General features: G+C 42.8%; 1 protein-coding gene across 4 annotated transcripts; it reads right to left on the reverse strand.

Moving 5' to 3' along the window:
* Positions 1-4,676: 4,676 nt before the first annotated feature.
* LOC114145435 (excitatory amino acid transporter 3-like) lies at positions 4,677-18,194 on the reverse strand. Of its 4 annotated transcripts, none has more exons than XM_028019112.1 (13): positions 17,985-18,194; positions 16,038-16,178; positions 15,664-15,750; positions 15,221-15,332; positions 12,773-12,815; positions 12,628-12,684; positions 11,767-11,948; positions 11,419-11,526; positions 10,391-10,513; positions 10,101-10,295; positions 6,677-6,811; positions 5,822-5,923; positions 4,677-5,076 (listed from the first exon to the last, which is right to left on the reverse strand). In XM_028019112.1, the coding sequence occupies exons 1-13, from the start codon at positions 18,031-18,033 to the stop codon at positions 4,920-4,922; spliced, it is 1,491 nt and encodes a 496-aa protein (XP_027874913.1). In that variant the 5' UTR covers positions 18,034-18,194; the 3' UTR covers positions 4,677-4,919. The 4 variants fall into 4 exon arrangements, with proteins under 4 accessions (XP_027874913.1, XP_027874978.1, XP_027874836.1 ...); XM_028019177.1 differs by having other exon boundaries at positions 10,391-10,459; positions 15,658-15,750; positions 17,985-18,193; XM_028019035.1 differs by having other exon boundaries at positions 15,658-15,750; positions 17,985-18,193.
* Positions 18,195-21,100: the final 2,906 nt, after the last annotated feature.

Raw genomic sequence — 21,100 nt, forward strand, 5'->3', positions numbered from 1 at the left:
CGATGAAAACAAAGTCATTGTGGCGAAAGAAGTCATTTGACTGATGCCACGTTTCTGTTTCACCGTCATGCTGAAGAAATATCCAATAAATCAAATTATAAAACTTTGAATAAAAAAATAAAGCTTTTCAACCAAACAACCCTGCAGACGGAGTCAACCTGAACAGCGTATGAGAATTTATTTACCAATTTGTATTGTAAGAAATTTGTAAGAATCCACCTGGGAAATTAGTTGATTATGGATGACCACTGGTGTGTGATCTAAGACTGCCTTTGGGACGAAAATAATAACAATAATAATAATAATAATAATAATAAAAATATGTTCCTGTGATTCTTGGACATCCGGAATTGTTACTCGCACCACTGAAGATTTTTTTTTAAATGTGTTGTTGGTGGTTAAATGTGATCTGAATTGAGGCAAAAAAAAAAAAAAATAATTGCTGTAGCATCATAAAATCTTAACGTGTAATTGTTTGGTGTAATACAGTGTAGTAAGCGGCACTTCTTTAGCGTCAAGAAATATTAAACATTTCATTTGCATATTAAACTTAACAAATGTCAAAGAACACCTGAATTAGACTGTCTTTCTTTTTCATCGTTTCTCTGTGGTCCAGTCAGACACACGCACCAGTCTATCGCAGCCGTTCACGACAATGTTTTGGTGTCCAATGCTAGGTAACTGGATGAAAGTTGTCCCACTTTTTAAAAAATGCCCCGGAAAGTATATTCTGTCTGGAAAAGCCTTCCCGCGTCTCCTTGGATACCTTGATTTAGGTTCAAATGCTAAACAATGTTAGTATTCATTCTAAGAAAAATGAAAAAGACAACGTGCTTCCACTGAACTGCTTGGTTTAGTGGATGTCCAGTGTCAGGACACTGGACATTTTAACAGTCTGAGAAATATTGTTGACGTACTTTACAGTGTTAGCCCACAACACAAATGCCAAGAGTCGTTTATAGTAATAACGTGAATAAAACATTTTCTGTTGAAAGGAGGGACGGGTGATGTGATTTGTTGCTCAGTGGGAATTCATGGAGAAATGTCAAAGAACTTAACTGGTGAAATGACTAGGATGACGTTTGTGTTTTGAGAGATTTAAGATAATCTGTTTCATTCTCGGTTTTATTCCATTTAGAGTTTTGAATGAAAGATAGGCATGTTAAATGATACAAAAAAACCAAACAAACAAACAAACAAAAAACCCCAAACATGTTTAGTCTCCATGGTAATGGTAATAAAAAATAATCATTTGAAATGTATTCTAACTTTAACCGTCAGCTCTTTGCAGCTGTGGATCTCGTAACCCAATGATCACCTACAAATGATGCATTTGGAAGAGTAAAAGTGCGACTTGCTCAGAGGACATTGTGACTTTATATAAATGTTAAACATGTTTTAAAAGCTCTTTATTTAAAACAATGAATAGAAGTTTTCAACTGAAGAAATAGATTTAAAAAAACACTGGATACATTTCGAAACCAATTAAACCCTTAGTTTCGTGGAGGAGTCCGTGGTTTTGCAATTTTAGAAAAGAGACCAATAAGAAAAAGACCAATAAAAAAAAACACGTAGATACTGAAATAATTAACAAAAAAATCTGTTTTAACTGTTTAAAGATAAACAATATATTTTGTTTAATAGGCAAAATTAGGTTTACTTTCCGAGTACGCACGTCTGATTTAATAAAACTGATCTAACGCACTTTAACCACTAGTTGGCGCCAAAACACTTCTCCTCATAGTATCCTCAATCTGTGAGACGTACTTCAGGCCCACAAGTCAGCCAGCATCAGTGGTAAACACTCACCATTTTAGATTTTTACTGGTGCTGATTTATGACGCATGTCATAAAGGATCAGACTGTCAAGAAGTGCGGGTGGTGAGGCAGACGCTGTAGACCCAGGAATGCGATAAATGAATGATTTTAATGAATAAACTCAGTCCAAGACAACGGGCAGCACGGCCGAGCAGAAGCCAGGGCTCGACGCCGGTAGCAACCGTTTAACCAACGGACAACACGAAGGACTCGGAACAGATAGACGAGACGCCAAACGAGACGAGAACCCGACAGAGACGCTGGGACACAGGTGACATTAAATACACGGGAGGGTAATGAGACACACCTGGGAATCAATCAAGGGGAAGACAGGACAACACAAAGACTCGGGGACACTGAAAACTCTAATTAAATACACAGACAACACAGAACATGACAGTATCCCCCCCTCAAGAGCGGCTACTAGACGCCCAAAAAACACAACAAGGGTGGGTGGAGGGGCGCTGGACTGCGGGCCAGAGTCCAAAATAACAAAAAACAACCCACAGGGTGGGCGGAGGCACAGAAAGGGCCAAGAGTCCAAAAACAAACAAAAACCTACCCACAAGGTGGGCGGAGGCGCTGGAGGCGGGAACCACGCAGGTGGTCCGGCGGCCGTCCGAGGCGCTGGAGGCGGGAACCACGGAGGCGGTCCGGCGGTAGCCCGCGGTGCTGGAGGCGGGAACCACGGAGGCGGTCCGGCGGTCGCCCGCGGCGCTGGAGGCGGGAACCACGGAGGCGGTCCGGCGGTCGCCCGCGGCGCTGGAGGTGGCGACTAGGAGTCTCGGGAGGAACGCTGGGAGTCTCGGGAGGAACGCTGGGAGTCTCAGTCTCGGGAACGCCGGCTGAAACGGCCTCGGGTGCGCCGGCTGGAGCGGGATCTGGGCTGGCGGAGAAACTGTGCGGTTTGGGAGGCAGAGTGTTGCCTTTCAAAACAGCAACCGCCGTCAGGCGCTCCCGCTCTGCCTCCTCCTGCAACTCCGCCAGCCCCAGGTGCGGAAGTCACGGGACCCAGTAATCCAGCATGATCACCAAGCGTGTGGCTATGTTCAGGCGGTAACGGGCGGAGTAAGGCTTTGCCACCTCCTCGACATAGTCCTTTATGGTCTTTCTTAAGCCGGCTTGATCCATGTAGTAGCGTGCCTCACCGATTGGTTTGGTTGGGTCCTTCTGTCAAGAAGTGCGGGTGGTGAGAGGTGGTGAGGCAGACGCTGTAGACCCAGGAATGCGATAAATGAATGATTTTAATGAATAAACTCAGTCCAAGACAACGGGCAGCACGGCCGAGCAGAAGCCAGGGCTCGACGCCGGTAGCAACCGTTTAACCAAAGGACAACATGAAGGACTCGGAACAGATAGACGAGACGAGGACCCGACAGAGACGCTGGGACACAGGTGACATTAAATACACGGGAGGGTAATCACAGAAACGAGACACACCTGGGAAACAATCAAGGGGAAGACAGGACAACACAAAGACTCGGGGACACAGAAAACTCTAATTAAATACACAGACAACATCAGACTGCTGCTGAACATCGTCACCGTCAAGCGCTAAGCAGGAACGAACCACTTCATGCAGATCCAGGGGGATTCAGTGCAAATATGGATGTGTGTTTTTTGGTCTGGGAGGGGCAACATTTGATTTGTACTGCTAAAAACTATTTTAGGAAACTCAATATGATTAACTTTGTAATTGACAGGGCCCATTTCTTTTTCATTTCTACTGAAAAAAATAAAAATAAATTGTGGAGGGCCCCCCGTCGGTCAGGGGCCCTTGGAATTATCATAACTTTTCCCCCTTATACGGCGCACCTGGCTAGACGTAGTGCACAGGTGGCATCCAATGTCGGTACCACTATTTCTTCTGAGAGCACGCTTTTTTCCTCAGCCTCAGTGCTGGATTTCACACAACTGTAAAGGTGGAGGTCACTGGAAAATCTAAATTCAGTGATTTGGGAGTGAATACCTTTGGCAACATTGTGTCTTTTTAACATGTAATTTGAATGATTTCATTTACTTTTCATTGTCATCATAGCACAGATAATTGATGACAGCCACACCAAAGTCTCCCAGAACATTCACCGAAGTGCCGAAATGGTCTCCGAAGAGCCCAGAGGAAGAGAAGAAGCATGCTGTCAGACTCAGCTTTGTTGTTCTTGAAGGTTTTCTGTCTCTCACTCTACAACAACCAGTTGCACCAGCTCTTCTTCCATCTTGTGACGTATTCAGGGTAAATCAAACCATATACAAGTGATGGGCGATATGCCGATACAGAAGAAGGTAAAAATGTCTATTGTGCTGCTTCTCTTTTATGTTTTCTATCACTATATGCTCTAGTGCTTTCAATGGGCTGCTTTTCTCCTTTTTGCAGCAACTGAACATGGACATTTTCTGGTGTTTTAAGATGAGTTACGTCAGTCTGCGCTTCCCCAACAGTATGTTTCCCCTAGACTGGTTTCTTGAACACGACAATGAGTTCACTGAACTCGACTGGTCTCCACAGTCACCAGATCTCAGTCCAATAGAACATCTTTGGGATTATTTCCATCATGGATGTGAAGCCAACAAATCTGCAGCAACTGTTTAATGCTATCATGTCAGTATGGACCAGACTCTCTGAGGAATATTCTCCAGTACCTTGTTGAGTCGATGCCATTAAGGATTAAGGTAGTTCTGAAGGCAAAAGGGGATCCAACCTGGTACCTAATAAGGTACACATTTATTAGTAATGTGTACCTAATAAAGTGGCTGGTGAGTATATTTAACCAGCCATTTGAGAAAGATCAAATTTATAAATACACAAAAGACCGTAAATAGTGAGCATGCAAAAGGAAAAGTAACAACCATAAAATCTATTGTAGTACAGATCAGTTTTATTCAAACACATAACAATAGTTATACATACTAATTAAATTAAACATCAATAAAACATGGAGCTATAAGTAAATAATTTCATATTTGCAAGAACTTAAAAAAAATAGAAACGAAGAAACACATGAATAAACTGATATGGCCCCATCCTCCTAATAAAAACAGGAGCAAACATGGAAATGAGCAGCTCAGACACCCCCGGATGATGACGTCCCTATCCAGAGGTATCAGCTTGGTGGCGTTACCACTCTTCTGAGATGATCCCCTCTCTTAGGTGAAATGGATCTTGAGTGGGATGAAGGGGTGGAGGAAATGAACTCTTCATCAGAATCCAAAAAGGATAAGTCCATTTCGATGTCCTTGATGGAACGAGTCCTTGCAATGCTAACAGGTAAAATGGAAAACATGGTAAATAACGTTCAAGACAAACTGGGACTAAAGTACCTCTTGTCTTACCACTTAGTGTAAATGACTTATAACAATGTATGCTCAAATTTCTCCAAACTGAAGACATTCTGATACATTTAGATCTTTGTTATGTGAGTTTATGTGTGAATAACACAGAGACCATTGATACAGCTCAGAAAGGGATTTACACAATGTTGACAAAAGTATTCTTTCATCTGCCTTCACACACACAGGGAGTGGCCAATTATTCAATGGCAGTGGCAATAACCCCTCGGAGAACGTTTTTCTTTGCAACCCAGCAGCTAGCATATATGAAGATGCTCTCCATACAGCAAAAGTAAAGGGAAAGGAGGAACTAAGGGGACAGCCAGTTTGTATTCTGGAGTCTAGGGACGAAAGTCTTTGCTGCTGTACATATTGTTTTTGTTACATTTGAGGCAGGATTTGAATCTTCAGACAAAATGTCCACACTGGTCTAGAATAGAGGAAATGTAATGAATTTAAGTCGTGCACAGGTGGCATCCCATCATGGTGAGAGTCTCAAGTTCACTGTTGCTATTGAGAGTGACCTATTTGTTCAGTCTCAGTGGTGGCTTTCATACACCTGCAGCTGTGGAAGCCACTGGAACGCCGGAACTCAACGATTTGGATCAGGAAGCGAATACTTTTGGCAACATTGTGTCTTTGCAAATGAACATGTAATTTGAATAATTTCATTCACCTTTTATTGTTGGACTTCATCAGGTCATCGTAGCACAGATGATTGATGACAGCCACACCAAAGCAGTCTCCCAGAACATTCACCGAAGTGCCGAAATGGTCTCTGAAGAGCCCAGAGGAAGAGAAGAAGCAAGCTGTCAGACTCAGCTTTGTTGTTCTTGAAGGTTTTCTGTCTCTCACTCTACAACAACCAGCTGTACCAGCTCTTCTTCCATCTTGTGACGTATTCAGGGTAAATCAAACCATATACAAGTGATGGACGATATGCCAATACAGAAGAAGGTAAAAATGTCTATTGTGCTGCTTCTCTTTTATGGTTTCTATCACTATATGCTCTAGTGCTTTCAATGGGCTGCTTTTCTCCTTTTTGCAGCAACTGAACATGGACATTTTCTGGTGTTTTAAGATGAGTTACGTCAGTCTGCGCTTCCCCAACAGTATGTTTCCCCTAAAGCCCCACACAGGCTGCAAAAAAGAAAATAAATAAATGCATATAATCGTTCCCAGCTGTTACCCGGTGAGGCCTCTGTTACACAGAGGCACTAAAGCAAGCCGTCAAGGCTCAAAGAAATAGGATTGCAGTTCTTCAGTAGAACCAGCTCCCTCTTCTTCATCACTCCATCTAGGTTCTTCAGACAAATGGCTCAAATCCTCGCTAAGAGTCGCTCAGAACCTTCTCTGCCTCTCTGTACTCAGCCTAGTTGTGTAGGGTTTGATTTATGCTGATTACATCACAAGCCCATTTTTTGTAAAAAGCTGTTGTTTAAATCATGTAAGTGGTTTTTATCATTTCAGTGACACTTCAAAGTAATTTTGAAACACAAATATCAGGCTGTGAGCATCAAGTTGGACTTACAGAAGCCATTCCACCACAAGCAGAACGTAGGCATCATCTGCAGGCAGTCCCGCAGATGTCAGAATCAGGATAGTGATCATAGCTCCCGTTACTGGGATCCCTGCAGTTCCAAAGCTGATGATGGAAACAGTCAAGCTGCAAACCAAGCACAGCCTTCATCAGCATTTTAGTCTTAGGTACAACAGACAGCTGTGTGTCAGCATTCCTCTTTAAGTGGTTAGTATTATGCAAAACTTACTTTTTTGAGCTTACATCGTGTCATAATGTTATTTCTGTCATGATCTGTGTTTTTCTGTGTTTATTTAGAGTTTCTGTGTCCGTAAGTCTCTTCGTTGTCCTGTCCTCCCCTTGATTGTTCCCAGGTGTGTCTCGTCTCTGTGATTACCCTCCCGTGTATTTAACTCCACCTGTGTTCCTTGTTCCTCGTCGGGTCCTCGTCAATGTCCAGTCTAGTCGTCCTCAGTGTTTCCATGTGCCTGCTACTCGTTGTTTGGACTGTGTTTCATCATTAAATCTTCATATTCATCATACCTGGGTCCGCTGCATCTGCCTCACCACTCTCACAACCCGCACTTCATGACAGAAGGACCCAACCAGACCGAACGGTGAGGCTGCGCAAAATGGACCCAGCTGGAGTGAGGTTCCCTCCTAAAAGGCAGAGCGGACCGAGGCGGAGATCCGGCAGGGAGGAGAGGGAGCTGGCTGAAGCCCTCGCCGACCTGCAGCGGGAGCTATTCCGGGGGACAAGACTGGTGTTGGCACCCCCCGGATTCGGCCCCCGTCGATTCCTCCGTCCGGGAAGTCAGCAACGTGAGCCGCCGGTGGAGCCGGTCCCTCGTCGCTTTCCGGAAACACCTCCTCCGCTGTCTGCCCGGAGACAGCGACGTGAGCCGCCGGCAGACCCGGCCCCTCGTCGCTTTCCGGAGCCGCCACCTCCGCTGTCTGCCCGGAGACAGCGACGTGAGCCGCCGGTGCACCCGGCCCCTCATCGCCTTCCGGAGCCGCAGCCGGTCCCAAGGCTTCGCTCCGGTTCGCCTCCGCAGCCGGTTCTCAGGCTTCGCTGCGGCTCGCCTCCGCAGCCGGTTCCCAGGCTTCGCTGCGGCTCGCCTCCGCAGCCGGTCCCAAGGCTTCGCTCCGGTTCGCCTCCGCAGCCGGTTCTCAGGCTTCGCTGCGGCTCGCCTCCGCAGCCGGTTCCCAGGCTTCGCTGCGGCTCGCCTCCGCAGCCGGTTCCAAGGCTTCGCTGCGGCTCGCCTCCGCTGCCGGTTCCAAGGCTTCGCTGCGGCTCGCCTCCGCTGCCGGTTCCAAGGCTTCGCTGCGGCTCGCCTCCGCTGCCGGTTCCAAGGCTTCGCTCCGGCGCACCCGAGGCCAAATCAGCCGGCATTCCAGCCGGCGCACCCGAGGCCGAATCAGCCGGCATTCCAGCCGGCGCACCCGAGGCCGAATCAGCCGGCGTTCCAGCCGGCGCACCCGAGGCCGAGTCAGCTGGCGTTCCTCCCGAGACTCAGACCTTCTGCGTTCCTCCCAAGACTCAGACCTTCTGCGTTCCTCCCGAGACTCAGACCTTCTGCGTTCCTCCCGAGACTCAGACCTTCTGCGTTCCTCCCGAGACCCTGACCTTCTGCGTTCCTCCAGAGACTCCCTGCGTTCCGAGTCTGACCCTCTGCGTTCCACCCGAGACCCTGGCCCTCTGCGTTCCACCCGAGACCCTGGCCCTCTGCGTTCCACCCGAGACCCTGACCCTCTGCGTTCCACCCGAGACCGAGACCCCCAGTGTTCTGACCGAGACCCCCAGTGTTCTGTCCGAGACCGAGACCCCCAGTGCTCCGACCGAGACCCCCAGTGCTCCGACCGAGACCCCCTGCGCTCCGACCGAGACCCAGTTCCTATCTGTTCCTCCCGAGACCCAGACCCCCTGTGTTCCAACTGAGACCCCATGTTCTCCACCAGAGACCCTGCCTCGGGGGGCTCGTCGTCGCCGTCTGTGGGCGGCCCCCGGGGCTCATCATCGCCACCTCCAGGGCCGCGGACGGCCGCTGGACCGCCTCCTGGGTCCAGCCTCCGGGGTTCCCGCCTCCAGCGCCGCAGACGGCCGCCGGACGGCCGCCGGACCGCCTCCGGACCGCCTCCGGGGTTCCCGCCTCCTGCGCCGCGGACGGCCACTGGACCGCCTCCGGGGTTCCCGCCTCCTGCGCCGCGGACGGCCGCCGGACCGCCTCCGTGGTTCCCGCCTCCAGCGCCGCGGACGACCGCCGGACCACCTCCGTGGTTCCCGCCTCCAGCGCCGCGGACGACCGCCGGACCGCCTCCGTGGTTCCCGCCTCCAGCGCCGCGGACGACCGCCGGACCGCCTCCGTGGTTCCCGCCTCCTTTGCCTCCGCCCACCCTGTGGGTAGTTTTTTGTTGTTTTTGGACTCTTGGCCCTTCCTGTGTTTCCGCCCACAATGGTGGGTTGTTTTTTGTTTTTTCTGGACTCTGGCCCCCCGTCCAGCGCCCTTCCGCCCACCCTTGTTGTGCTTTTGTTTTGTGGGCGTCTGGTAGCCGCCCTTGAGGGGGGGGGTACTGTCAGGATCTGTGTTTTTCTGTGTTTATTTAGAGTTTCTGTGTCCGTAAGTCTCTTCGTTGTCCTGTCCTCCCCTTGATTGTTCCCAGGTGTGTCTCGTCTCTGTGATTACCCTCCCGTGTATTTAACTCCACCTGTGTTCCTTGTTCCTCGTCGGGTCCTCGTCAATGTCCAGTCTAGTCGTCCTCAGTGTTTCCATGTGCCTGCTACTCGTTGTTTGGACTGTGTTTCATCATTAAATCTTCATATTCATCATACCTGGGTCCGCTGCATCTGCCTCACCACTCTCACCACCCGCACTTCATGACAATTTCCTCATCAAAAACATACCTGGAGTGTCGCATAATGTCATGCATTTTTTTGAGAAATCCTGTAATCTGCCATGACAACCACTGAGCTGTGCCTCTGTGGACTGATCGGCACTTTCGGACAAAGCTCTGAAAGTGGCAGCTTGGACAAGGTTCACAGAGCACCCCTCTCCCACAACTCTCACCCTCAGCTCATTCAGACTAGCCAGCAGTAATTAGCAAACACGTGGAACTGTGCATTTCCTGAGCTCAGCATATGAGCTACTTCTGAGTGCAACACAGGCAGAAACTTAAAAGGTTAATAGAGCAGCGCTATTGTGATGACTTTCTGAAGGCAGAGTTTCAAAGAGTATAATTTTTAAAGAGACAAATGGCCAATTTTAAGGCATTAAATATCAAAGCCAAATATCTTTTAATTTATATTTCATATTGATTGCATTTCTTTAACAACTAAAGGTAACATAGTTACTTGGTTGTTATAAGAACCCCCCCAACAATTTAACAATTCCACTATGCATGTTTTCTCGATTCCAGGCACATCTAGGAAATAGCTTACCCAATGGTGATTATCTGGCCTACATCCAGCACGATGTTATTTATCTGGGTAATAAAGACAACAGCGATCACTTCGTAGAGCGCGGTCCCATTCTTGTTGATGGTAGTGGCGATGGGCAGCATGAGGCGGCAGAGTCTCACATTGACCTTCACGTTCTCTTCACAGCATTGGAGGGTGATGGGCAGAGTGGCGGAGCTTAGGCAGAAAACACATCCTTTATTGGAGCACTGTTCATATGTGGAAACTAGAAAGGTGTCTCACTCTGACAACAAACAAGCAGAACATCTCACCTGGACGCAATAACAAATGCTGTCAGCAAGGCCCTTGAGGTCTTCTCGAAGATGAAATAAGGGTTCACTCTGAGGATTATGAAATAAAGCCCAGGAAGAACAAAAAGGGCATGGATTAAATACCTGAAAGAGACAATAAAGTCATGCTCAGTGTTATTAAGTATTAAAGGCCAGTACTCACTGGCCTTTAACTTTGATACTTTTATACATTTTGTCATGGTAATACCAGACACCTTAGAGTGTTTGGATTGATTTTATATGATATACTAATACACAGTAGTTCATCACTGTAAAGTGGAAAGAAAATGATGCATGGTTTCCCAGTAACCATTCATCTATGAAAATGTTCGTACATCTACATTATGCATTATAGATCAACCTTTTGCTGCAGTTCCAGCTGCAGCCTGCTGGGTTATGTCTGCACCAGCTTTGCTCTTTCTATTTCTGTTTCTATGTTTTGTTATGATTTGTTTGTCACATTCCTCTCCGCAAAATAGCGGACTATAATCATTTGACCTATAATCAAGTGATTATAGGTCTGGATTTGACTAGACCTTTCTAACACATGGATAAGCTGGTGATATCTAATCCTCAAGAGCCAGTGTACCAGACTTTTAGAAGCTTCCCTTGTCCGACACGCTTGAATTAAATGGCTGAATGGCATCACTAGCATGCAGTCAAGGACCCGGTTCCAATACTCAACAGGGCCCCTACACCACTCTATGAAGTGTGGACTCAATCAAAGTGCACACAAGGGTTCGAGTGGTCAAGCAGGCAAAAATTAGAGAATTGGAACAGTACACCCCCGAGTCGAAACGTCGATATCCAGTATAGATATTTATGCTTTTCAAAGTCATCGCTGGATTGTATTCATAAGAACTGATCTCTAAACATAAAGAAGGAGGAGATCTCAGTAAAATCAGTGATACTGTTCTGTAAATAACATTCAAAGCAGTTTCTCTCCTTCTTATGTAGAGTTCAGTGGTTTCAACTTATTAATAAAGCTGAGACACAGGAGGTGTACATACCCCAGAAGAACCAGCCCTGAAAGCTTTCCAAGTTTAATGATGGCGCCCCAGTCCTGAACCTCCAGCACCTGGTGTGTAACCAGGAACAACACTCCTACTGGCAAGTACCTGAAACAAAAAGCAGCCAGAAGGCTAAATAAAATAGGCATTTAAAATTTTTGCTTTACTAATTTTGTTAAGAAGGTTAACGGTCATTCTTGCCGTAAATACAAGAACTGAAATGACATTTAAGTGGTATAGTACTGGTGACTTCCTCTTGTGTTTGATCGGAAATAATTGAGAGAATATTCATGTTAAAAATGGGTCTAATTTGGTAAAAGAGTGAAATGATGCACTGTTTGATCTTACCACAGGATCCAGTTAAATGTGATTTTTATTGCTTCGTTGAGGCATTGAATGACCTGCACAGTGACATTGGCCTTGCTTTCCACCTTGTTTAACATGATGCCGATGACAAAAGACCAGACGATCAGTCCTATCATGTTGGGTCCAGCAACATAACTGCCTATCAGTCTTATCTCTGTGTCATTCTGTGCAAAAAAACAAACAAAAAAACAACATAAATATGCTGTTTCTAAAACTCTTAGAGCAATATTGTAGAAGTGCATCATTATTGGACAATAAATATCACTGTTCCACAATTAGTCGCATTAAAATCCTAAACTTCAATGCATCTTATTTTGATTTATTTTGTAAAAATGTATTTAGCAAAAGAACCCGCTCAGATTGAGAGGTGGGAAGAAACAAATTCAATAGAAAGACATTTATATATATAAAAAAAACCTAAAAAAAAAAAGTCTTTGTGTATTTAAACAATTTTTTCATCACTTAAGTCTTATAGTGTTTTTTTTTCCGGGCAAAATAAAACAAAGAAACTAAATAAAGAGCTGCTTACATGGAGGAATTTAAAGGTGCCTAAACTCATGGAATATATAAATAAAGAAATGATACAAATTCCCTCTGCTCATAGCCAAAACGGGAAGATATTTCATGCACATCTGCATCACATTTACATCGTTACAGGAATCCAAAATCTCTTGACTTCTGCTTCTGACATCAGCTGTTCATACAGTCTCAGCTCTACTGGTGTGTATTGGGAAGCTTCGACCAATGGCGAAAAGACTCCCCCCCCCACCCCCTACAACGGCTGTGAAGACTTTTGGAAGTTGTTATAGAAAAAGAACAAAGATCAGAAAAAAAAATACTCACCTGACTAATGTTGCGGACAGATTCTTCTCTTTTAATAAGAACAATCTCAGTCTTGTACTGAGAAGAAAATAAATAAACTGTGGGAACTTTCCAAACTCAACATGGGAATTTACACAGTGAGCTGTGCTTCTGAATAAAAACATACCTGCTCATAGAAAGCCTGAAGAAAGCTCTCTGGAATCATGTTCCTATGTGAGTCAAAGGAGAGTCAAAATAACTGTGCTTGTAGATGTTCGTCTTTCTTAGTCGCTTTGGTGCATTTCTCAAATCATTCTTGACATTTGCGAAAAAGTGCGTTTCTCAAAACAATTTCTACAAGCAGCAAAACACCTTGGATTATCTGCAAAAGCCAGTTTCTTTCTCAAAATTAAACATCTGAGTCAATGAACGTGCCAATGCCTCAGAATTAAACGTCCTCATTTCATTGTGACAGTCAAATTGATTGGGCGTGTTGTCAATATAACAGTGTGAAGGGATGTTCTGTTGTAAACTACAGCTAAAGTTTTGATAAGTATTGTAAATTGTAATTATGGGAGGTTAATGGCAAGAGACCGCAAAATTCACATTTATCCTTTTACTGTAATCTGCTGACCGACCATGTTAGTTTGGCACGGAAAGAACAAGACAAAACTGCAGAGCACAAAGAAAACAACAAAAACAAAGTAGAAATGGGAACATAAGACAATCGGAAAACCAAACTTATGACATAATTAATTTTTATGAACATGACGTAAGTAAGAAGAATCAGAGAATCAGATAGAATCACCTGCATAAATGTAAAAAAGTATTTGTAACTTGTTGAAAGAAATGAGAAACTTCTTTTTTTGATGTGCTTAAGAGGCACAGTAATTTGAAGACTGAACAAGAAGCTTTTGTGAATTTTAATTATGTTCTGAGAAAAGCACCAAACCAACTGAGAAAAACTGTAAGACACAAAACATGAGGATATAATTTTTCACCATAAATTTTACACATAAGCCAACATAGTTTTAACTCAAGCAATGGGAAGAAAAGGCATTCATATCCCTTGAACCTTTCCATATTTTGTCACATTACAAACATAAGTGTATTTCATTGAAATTTATTGTGAAAGACCAACAGAAAGTGGTATGCATTTGTGAAGCAGAAAGAAAATTATACATGATTCAAAACATTTTTACAAACTGAAAAATGCAATGTGCAAAAGTATTCAACCACCTAAGTCAGCAGTTCCCAAAGTGTGGGGTTCGCCCCCTAGGGGAGGCACAGTGCCATTGCAAGGGGGTCACAGGAAGCTGTATGGATGAATGAAAAACAAAAACTAAACAGTTACACAAAAGTGTTTCACTGTAGAGATGGTTTGTAGTTTTGTTGCAACCTGAAGTGTGAAATTAACTTCGGTGGAGTTTGAGAACAAAATATGTGTAAAGGTTTATGTATATATGGTTGAACGATGTATGTGCCCAGTTGATTCTTTTTTCTCTTTTGGGGGGGATTTTATTATAATCCATAGGGGGATAGCCCAGAAAATCTTTGGGAACCACTGACCCAAGTCAATACTTTGTGGAAAAATATTTTGCTTCTATTACAATCCATCCATCCATCCATCCATCCATCCATCCATCCATCCATCCATCCATCATCCATTTTCTGTACACAATTGTCCCTAATGGGTTCTGGAGGTGCTGGTTCCTATCTCCAGAAAACGTTTCGGGGAAGAGGCGGTGAACACCCTAGATAGGTCACCAGTCTGTCGCAGGCTTTGCACATGTAGTGACTGAAATTTCTGCACATTTTTCTTTGCAAAACCGCTCAAACTCAGTCAGATTAGATTGAGGGCATTTGTGAAGTGCAGTTTTCTGATCTTGCCACAGATTTTTAGATGGGTTTATATCTGGACTTTGTTTGGTAGCCCATCTTTATGTTTACAGCCGTTGTCCTGCTGGAAGGTGGACCTCTACCCCAGTCTCATATCTTTTGTAGACTCGAACAGATTTCCCTGTATTTGGCTCCATCAATCTTCTTGTCAACTCTGACCATATTCCCTGTTCTTGCTGAAGAGAAGCAGGTACAGGGAATATGGTGTAAGAGCAGAGTGGGGGCTGCGTGGTACAGCAAAAACAATTGGAATTAATTCATCATCAGAATAAAAAATCATAATTCTTATTGCAGGACATTTATCACAGCAAATGATAAGCAAAGCAATAAATGTGCACTCCTAAATTATAATGAGATTAGATTACACACAGGTGTTAGGCATTAATACTCATCAGGCAACTTCTTAGGGCTATTGATTGCATTCAGAGAAAAGGGGGCTGAATACTTTTGCACACCACTTTTTCAGCTTTTTATTTGTAAAAAAAATGTTTTGAATCTAATAATTTTCTTTCTATTTCACAATTGCACCCCACTTTGTTTTGGCCTTTCTTATAAAATTCCAATGAAACACATTCGTGTTTGTGATTGTAATGTCACAAAATATGGAAAATGAATACTTATAGTATGTATTTGTTAGAGATGATAGAAAAACATCTTTTGTATCTTTTCTATGCAGGAAACTATAACATTAATATTCAGAAAAGCAGGAATTTTGCCTGAACTCTTCTTCTCTCACCTTAAAAGGTCCTGTAGGACCAAATGAATGGAGAAGGCTGGGACATCCGGAGATTCAGTGGATGAAATGTCTTGCCCCTCACCAGGCTTAGCCATTAGCACCAGAGTCATCCCTACAACACAAATAATCTACAAAAACATCACCTCACTCTGACTATTGAAATCTGGTCTAAACCCCATCTTTTTAGATGAACCTATTTTTCGTAGCTTATGATGATGTGGATTTTTAAAATCCTTATTGCATTCTGTTGCTATTGTTTTATGTTAGCTTTTAATGGTACAGCAATCTTGATTGTCCTGAGATGCACTTTTAAATGAACAGTTTTATGATTTTTTTTTCAACAAGTCTCAGGCAGCATGTCAAAAACAATAACACAATACCCTCTATGGTGGTCTTGATGAATCTACATTAAAATTTGCTACCTATGAGAAAGTTACCAATACTTATGGCAATGAAGGTAGTGCCACAGATGTAGGTTCCAGTGAAGATGGCCATTTTCTTTGACATTTTGTTGCTTAATTCAGTTACTCCTGAGAAATGAGAGCAGAACCAGAAGTTCATGTGGTGCCTGAGCAATGACTAGGACAACATGCCAGTTCATGTGTGTCCTAACAATAGTCTAAAGGTCTGAACTCATCTTTATCTTCTTATAGTTCTTAGTCACAAGAAATAATTAGTAAGATCACCACATGAATCTAATGTCCAGATACAGCTATGGTCAAGTGTTTATCCACAAAACAATGAGTGAGCAGCTTTCAAATACATCTTTATAATAATAAGTTCATACATCAAGTATCTAAGTTCATATTTAGCTTGCCTGCGATCACGCTTGTCACAATGAGGGGGACAGCAAATATCTGAAGCATGTTTAGAAATATTTCCCCTGGCGTTTGGATCCAGTGAATTTGATGTGGAGTTAGAGGAACTTGAAGCCTCAGCAGAAATCCAAGGACCAACCCTATGAAGCAAACAAGTCACAAACACACACATATTTATATGTTTATATATACCATCAAGATGTGAAAACAACCTAATGGTATACTTTATAACAGCCATTTAGTTTCAATGATAAATAATATATTCTTCAAAGTTTTTTTCTCTCCAGGTAACATTGCACCCTGATGCTAAATAAGTAAACCTGTCCAGGGTGTACCCAGTCTCTCACCCAGTATACCTGCTACTGTAGACAGGCATCAGCCACCCTCATGACCCTGCAGGACAAGTGTGTTCAGGTAAGGAATGAACAGATGGATGTATTCTAAGCTTGTTTATTTTCAAAAATATCTTTTAGAAATAACAATACATATTAGGCATGCTTTTTTGTCAAGCCTCATCTCTGAATTAAATATGTTTTATTTTGGTCTGATGTGCAAATTCTACTGTTAAATTATGTGTTTTCATTGTCTGTAAACAGAAAAGTATTATTAGAGAAGTGAAGGTCTGGAAACATCCATCACTTTGTTAACAGAGTTTCTGAACTAAATGTACTTTTCAGTAATATCGTCATGTATTGAACTGCACTGTAACGTATCGAACAGTACCACGTGTAAATTTCAAAACACAAATGTTCATCATGAATCGACAGCAGAAGAACTCCCCCATCTGATTAAAACGGCTTCTTTATAAATGGAAAAGACGGGGACAAAATACGCAACTCTCACAGTCATGATAAAAAAAAAGTCCAATAAATCAAATGACGACAGGATTAATTGGCAAAATAAAACTCCTACAGTCAAGTTATGAAACTCACAACAAAGAAGCAAAAAAACTTGACTTTCCTAATTATACTAACAAAGATTTTTGGAAGATTAAATTTGGTTATTAATACTGACCGAAGAAAAGTAAATAGGTTAGGTTAGGAGAAACTTAAAATTTTTGCAGAAACAATAAAATGATTAAAACCACTTGTATATTAATTACATTATAAGAGAAATTAATATATAAAATAATCACAGTTAAATGTTTGTTACAGTGTATGGCTTTGATTGAAAGTGGAACGAATGAGTTCTTGCAGCTGCTCAGTCTACATGCAAGAGCTCTGAGTCACTAAGTTAAGAAACTGATACTCTGAATGAAGAATATGGGTGGGGCTTGAGATGATATTCTGGGCCAGTCTGGTTATTGTTTCTTTTGAAAATGGTCTGAAGTGAGGCATACTGCTTGACCCCCTTCTGCTTCATAGCTCTTTGTGTGAAACAAATGAGCTTAGCCTTCATTTGGACAGACAAGTTGCCAAAACAGGCAGAAACGCTGAATGAAGGCCTGGTTTCTCTGTAGTATGTAGAAAGAGCAGCATCACTTTCTGACTAACAGCAAAGGGTTTCAACCTGCACTGAAAGTGTAGTCGCTGCTGCAGACAGAGTCAATCTGAGCAGTGCACGAGAGTTTATTGTCAATTTGTATTTCTGGAAATAATAAGATTATTCTAAAAACAAAGTACATTAACTAACATCTTACAATATGACAAATACACATTTTTAATTGTTTTTATCTGTGACCAACAAATAAGTCAATATTCAAACTTGAGCGACACTTAATTAGTGTCAGAAAATACATACCCCCCCCCAAAAAAAACAATTAAACATTTCACTAGGGTATTAAGACTGCACATATAAAGTACGCTTACCTCATTTCAGTAAAAACCCTGGTTAAACCCACTAACTTCTGTCTCATCAGGCAGCAATTCCACCACACAAATAAAACAATAATAATAATTAAAAAAAAATCACAAGATGTTCAGCAAGAAAAAAAAGTTAGTACTTACCTAAGGCAACTGAAATCAGGGTAGCGGCCTGAAATATAGTTTCTTTCATTGTCTTTGTTTCACTTCAGTCCAGTGGGCTGGAACAGACGGGCCAGTCTCTCACAGCTGGTTAGGATTATCAGTTGCTTTTTGGTGTCCAGTGCTGGCTAGATAGAAGAGATATGTCCCCCTTTGAAAAAAATGCTCTGAAAAACATATTTGGTTTCCATGGATACCTTGGTAAAAATAAATAATACAACTTAATAACACCTTAGAAATATTTGAAAAAAGACAGTGGGCTTTCTGTAATTTGATGTGCTTAAAAACAGGTTTCGATGGTCTCAATTGTATTCATTAGTTTGGTAGTTCAAGAAGTATTTTTTTGTAAAACAGCATTTAAGTGATTTAAAAAGTTTCAGTTTCAAAAGGATCTTGTTGTTCATTTTGTCGTCCAGTGTGTCTTTGGGTTAATCTTTTTTCGAAAATGCCAGGAAAAGCATTCCTGGTCTCCTTGGATACCTCGACTTTGGTTCAAAAACTAATCAGTGTTAATATCTGTTTAAATTAAAAAGACAATGTGCTTCTAATAATATCAACTCTTTGAAGTGTTATTTTATGGGCTTTTTATTCATGTGACTAGAATATATATATATTTTTTGTTTTGAGAGAATGCATCAGTTTATTTAGTTTAGAGTTTAGAAAGAGAGAAGGCGCTTGGCCTGAGCGTATTAAAAACAAAAACATGTTTAGTATAGATGGGAATTGTAATATTAAAAGAATTATTTAGATCAATATATTGTTTGAACATTTGTCAACAACAAACTGTTGGTTGTTTGCAGTCATAATTGAATGTGCAGAGTCATCAATCATCAATCATCTATGATGCATTTGAAAGAGTAAAAATACAATTTTCTGGCAGGACTTTATATTTAGTTCCACATTGAGTTTTGTAGATGCATATTTCTACATTAGGCCTTCTGTCTTCATATAGGGCTTTATTCACACTATAGAAATGGGGGGAATGGATCCATCCTGCCTGGTATCAACGGTTCAGGCTGCTGGTGGTGAAATGGTGTGGGGGACATTTTCCAGGAACATTTTGGGCTCATTAGTACCACCTGAGCATCGTGTCAACGCCACTGTTAGAGATTTTTTGGTATTATCATTTTATTATTACTTTAGTTCACATGCAGCCTATAGATCATTGTGATTTTCTGTTTAAAGTGTTCTCTTCCTTATGTGTGTATGGAGGTCACTACTGTCTGTTCATCTTCATGAGAAATAGTTAACACTGAGTTTCTCAGGCCTTAAATCCTTTTGCAAGAACACCTCCTAATTTAGTAACTACCTGTGAGCAGTCATATTTTGTTTTGTTGTCAGTATTGACCGAGATTTGAACCGGGCTCAGACCTTTGATCAGATATCACATCTGGAACTGGGTTGTTAGTTGTTTGGGTTAGAAGTTTTACGACCTCTGTTGTTTTTCCTGACTGCCCCCTTGCCTGTTTTTCTTTGACAATAAAAACAGGAGCTCATGCGGAAGCAGATCAGAACGCTCTGTGAACGGCTCGGAGGAGCAGTTGACGGAGACTTCTCCTTTTGCAAAAGCTTGACATGAAATTCATGTACGTTGTCTGTGGTTCTTTCTTTTATGTAGGTTCGAAAGGAAAAATACCTATCATTATTTGGTGTCCTAACCCGGGATCTCTCACCTCCCCCGCTGTCAGGCAGAGGAAGACGTGCTGAATCCGTGCACGGCCAGAGTCAACTGGACCTGGAAAGGAAAACCCAGGAAGAAAATTATTCGCTGGGCCAGCGACGTAGGTCCGACTTTGTCTGCCAACGGCGGAGTGACGAGATCCGACTGGACAACCCGAAAACTACAGAAACGTAGGTGAATTTTAAGTCATACAGGTTTGAGTCCTTGTCAAAATATCAATTTGACTAAAGAAATAATACAGGTTTGAGTCCTTGTCAAATATTAAAATTTCAATTTGACTAAAGAATAATGAAGGGTTAGAGTCCCAGTTGACAGAGAGTTTCAACTAAAGGTAAAAGGTCAGGCTCTTAGAGCCTCCTTACTTAGAGGACGCCTCTTAAGGGAAAGTCCTCACGTAGATAGGAAGCTTGTTATTTGCTGTGCTGATATTGGTGTTTTGTTTGCTGTTTTGTTGCTGTGTGTGCATGAAGGAGTGAATGGTGTTTCTCTCTCTGGGAGTAAAACTCTCTGCCTTCGGAATTAGAATCCAAAGTGAAGAACCGCTTGGAGCTTGGCTCCGAGTAGAAGCCTGTTCTTCAGGAGGCACTGAGCGCTGACTTACGGCACTTTCTCTGAGAGAGCACACGATACCAGTATTTTCAAGCTACAATTGCAAGTGATTTAAACAATGGGAAACACAAATTCCTGTAATTCCTCACTTGTTGAGGGCCCCGAAGGGGATGAAAAGTACATGATGTCCAGATTTCCTGGTAGCATTGTACATATGAAAAAATGGAAAAAGAAATATAAAATAGATGGGAAGCTAAAAATTGATCAATGGCAAACAATTGTGGGAATTTTGGAGAGTAGTGTAGCAAGAAAAAAGGGGATAGAAAGGGCTAAAAAGGAGAATGAACTAAGGTGTGCTAAATTATGGTTAAAAGCAGCCATAGACCGGAAAGAACAAATTAAAAAGGTTAAAGACAAAAAGCTTGTAGAATCAAATAACTTATTTGTAAGGCCAGAAGACAGTGACGGACGGAATGCTTCAGTGGGATGGGGAGAGCAGGTACGGCTGACTGCTCCTCCCCCGACCGCTGCGGCAGATTCGTCTGCCCTTGTCTCAGTATCACCAGGCTCGGTAGATGGTCAGCTGAGTGCACCTTTTAATATCAGTGAGGAAGCCACTATTTTGTTTGTAAGACCAGAAGATAATGAGCCCATATTTAGTGCAGTTCAAACTCCTTCCCCAGGCATGCAGCCCCCACCACCCTCAGCTCCTCCAACTCTCACTCCAGCACGAGCCCCAAGTACCAAACTGACCACAGCCCCAGTGTCAGTTCTCACACCTACCAAAATTTACCCTCCTCTTCCAGTCTCTCCACCACCATTATATAATGCAGAGGGTGCAGGTCCAAGTGGTCAGGGACATTCATAT

The sequence above is a fragment of the Xiphophorus couchianus genome, chromosome 1, assembly GCF_001444195.1.
Source record: "Xiphophorus couchianus chromosome 1, X_couchianus-1.0, whole genome shotgun sequence".
In the NCBI taxonomy this organism is placed as follows: Eukaryota; Metazoa; Chordata; class Actinopteri; order Cyprinodontiformes; family Poeciliidae; genus Xiphophorus; species Xiphophorus couchianus.

Coding starts and splice junctions, on each gene's coding strand:
- LOC114145435 (XM_028019035.1), bottom strand. CDS start 18,033: ATGAAAGAAACTATATTTCAGGCCGCTACCCTGATTTCAGTTGCCTTA. Junction 11,949..12,627: donor CTGTCCGCAACATTAGTCAG/GTGAGTATTTTT, acceptor TTTTTTGCACAG/AATGACACAGAGATAAGACT. Junction 11,527..11,766: donor ACATTTAACTGGATCCTGTG/GTAAGATCAAAC, acceptor TTTTTGTTTCAG/GTACTTGCCAGTAGGAGTGT.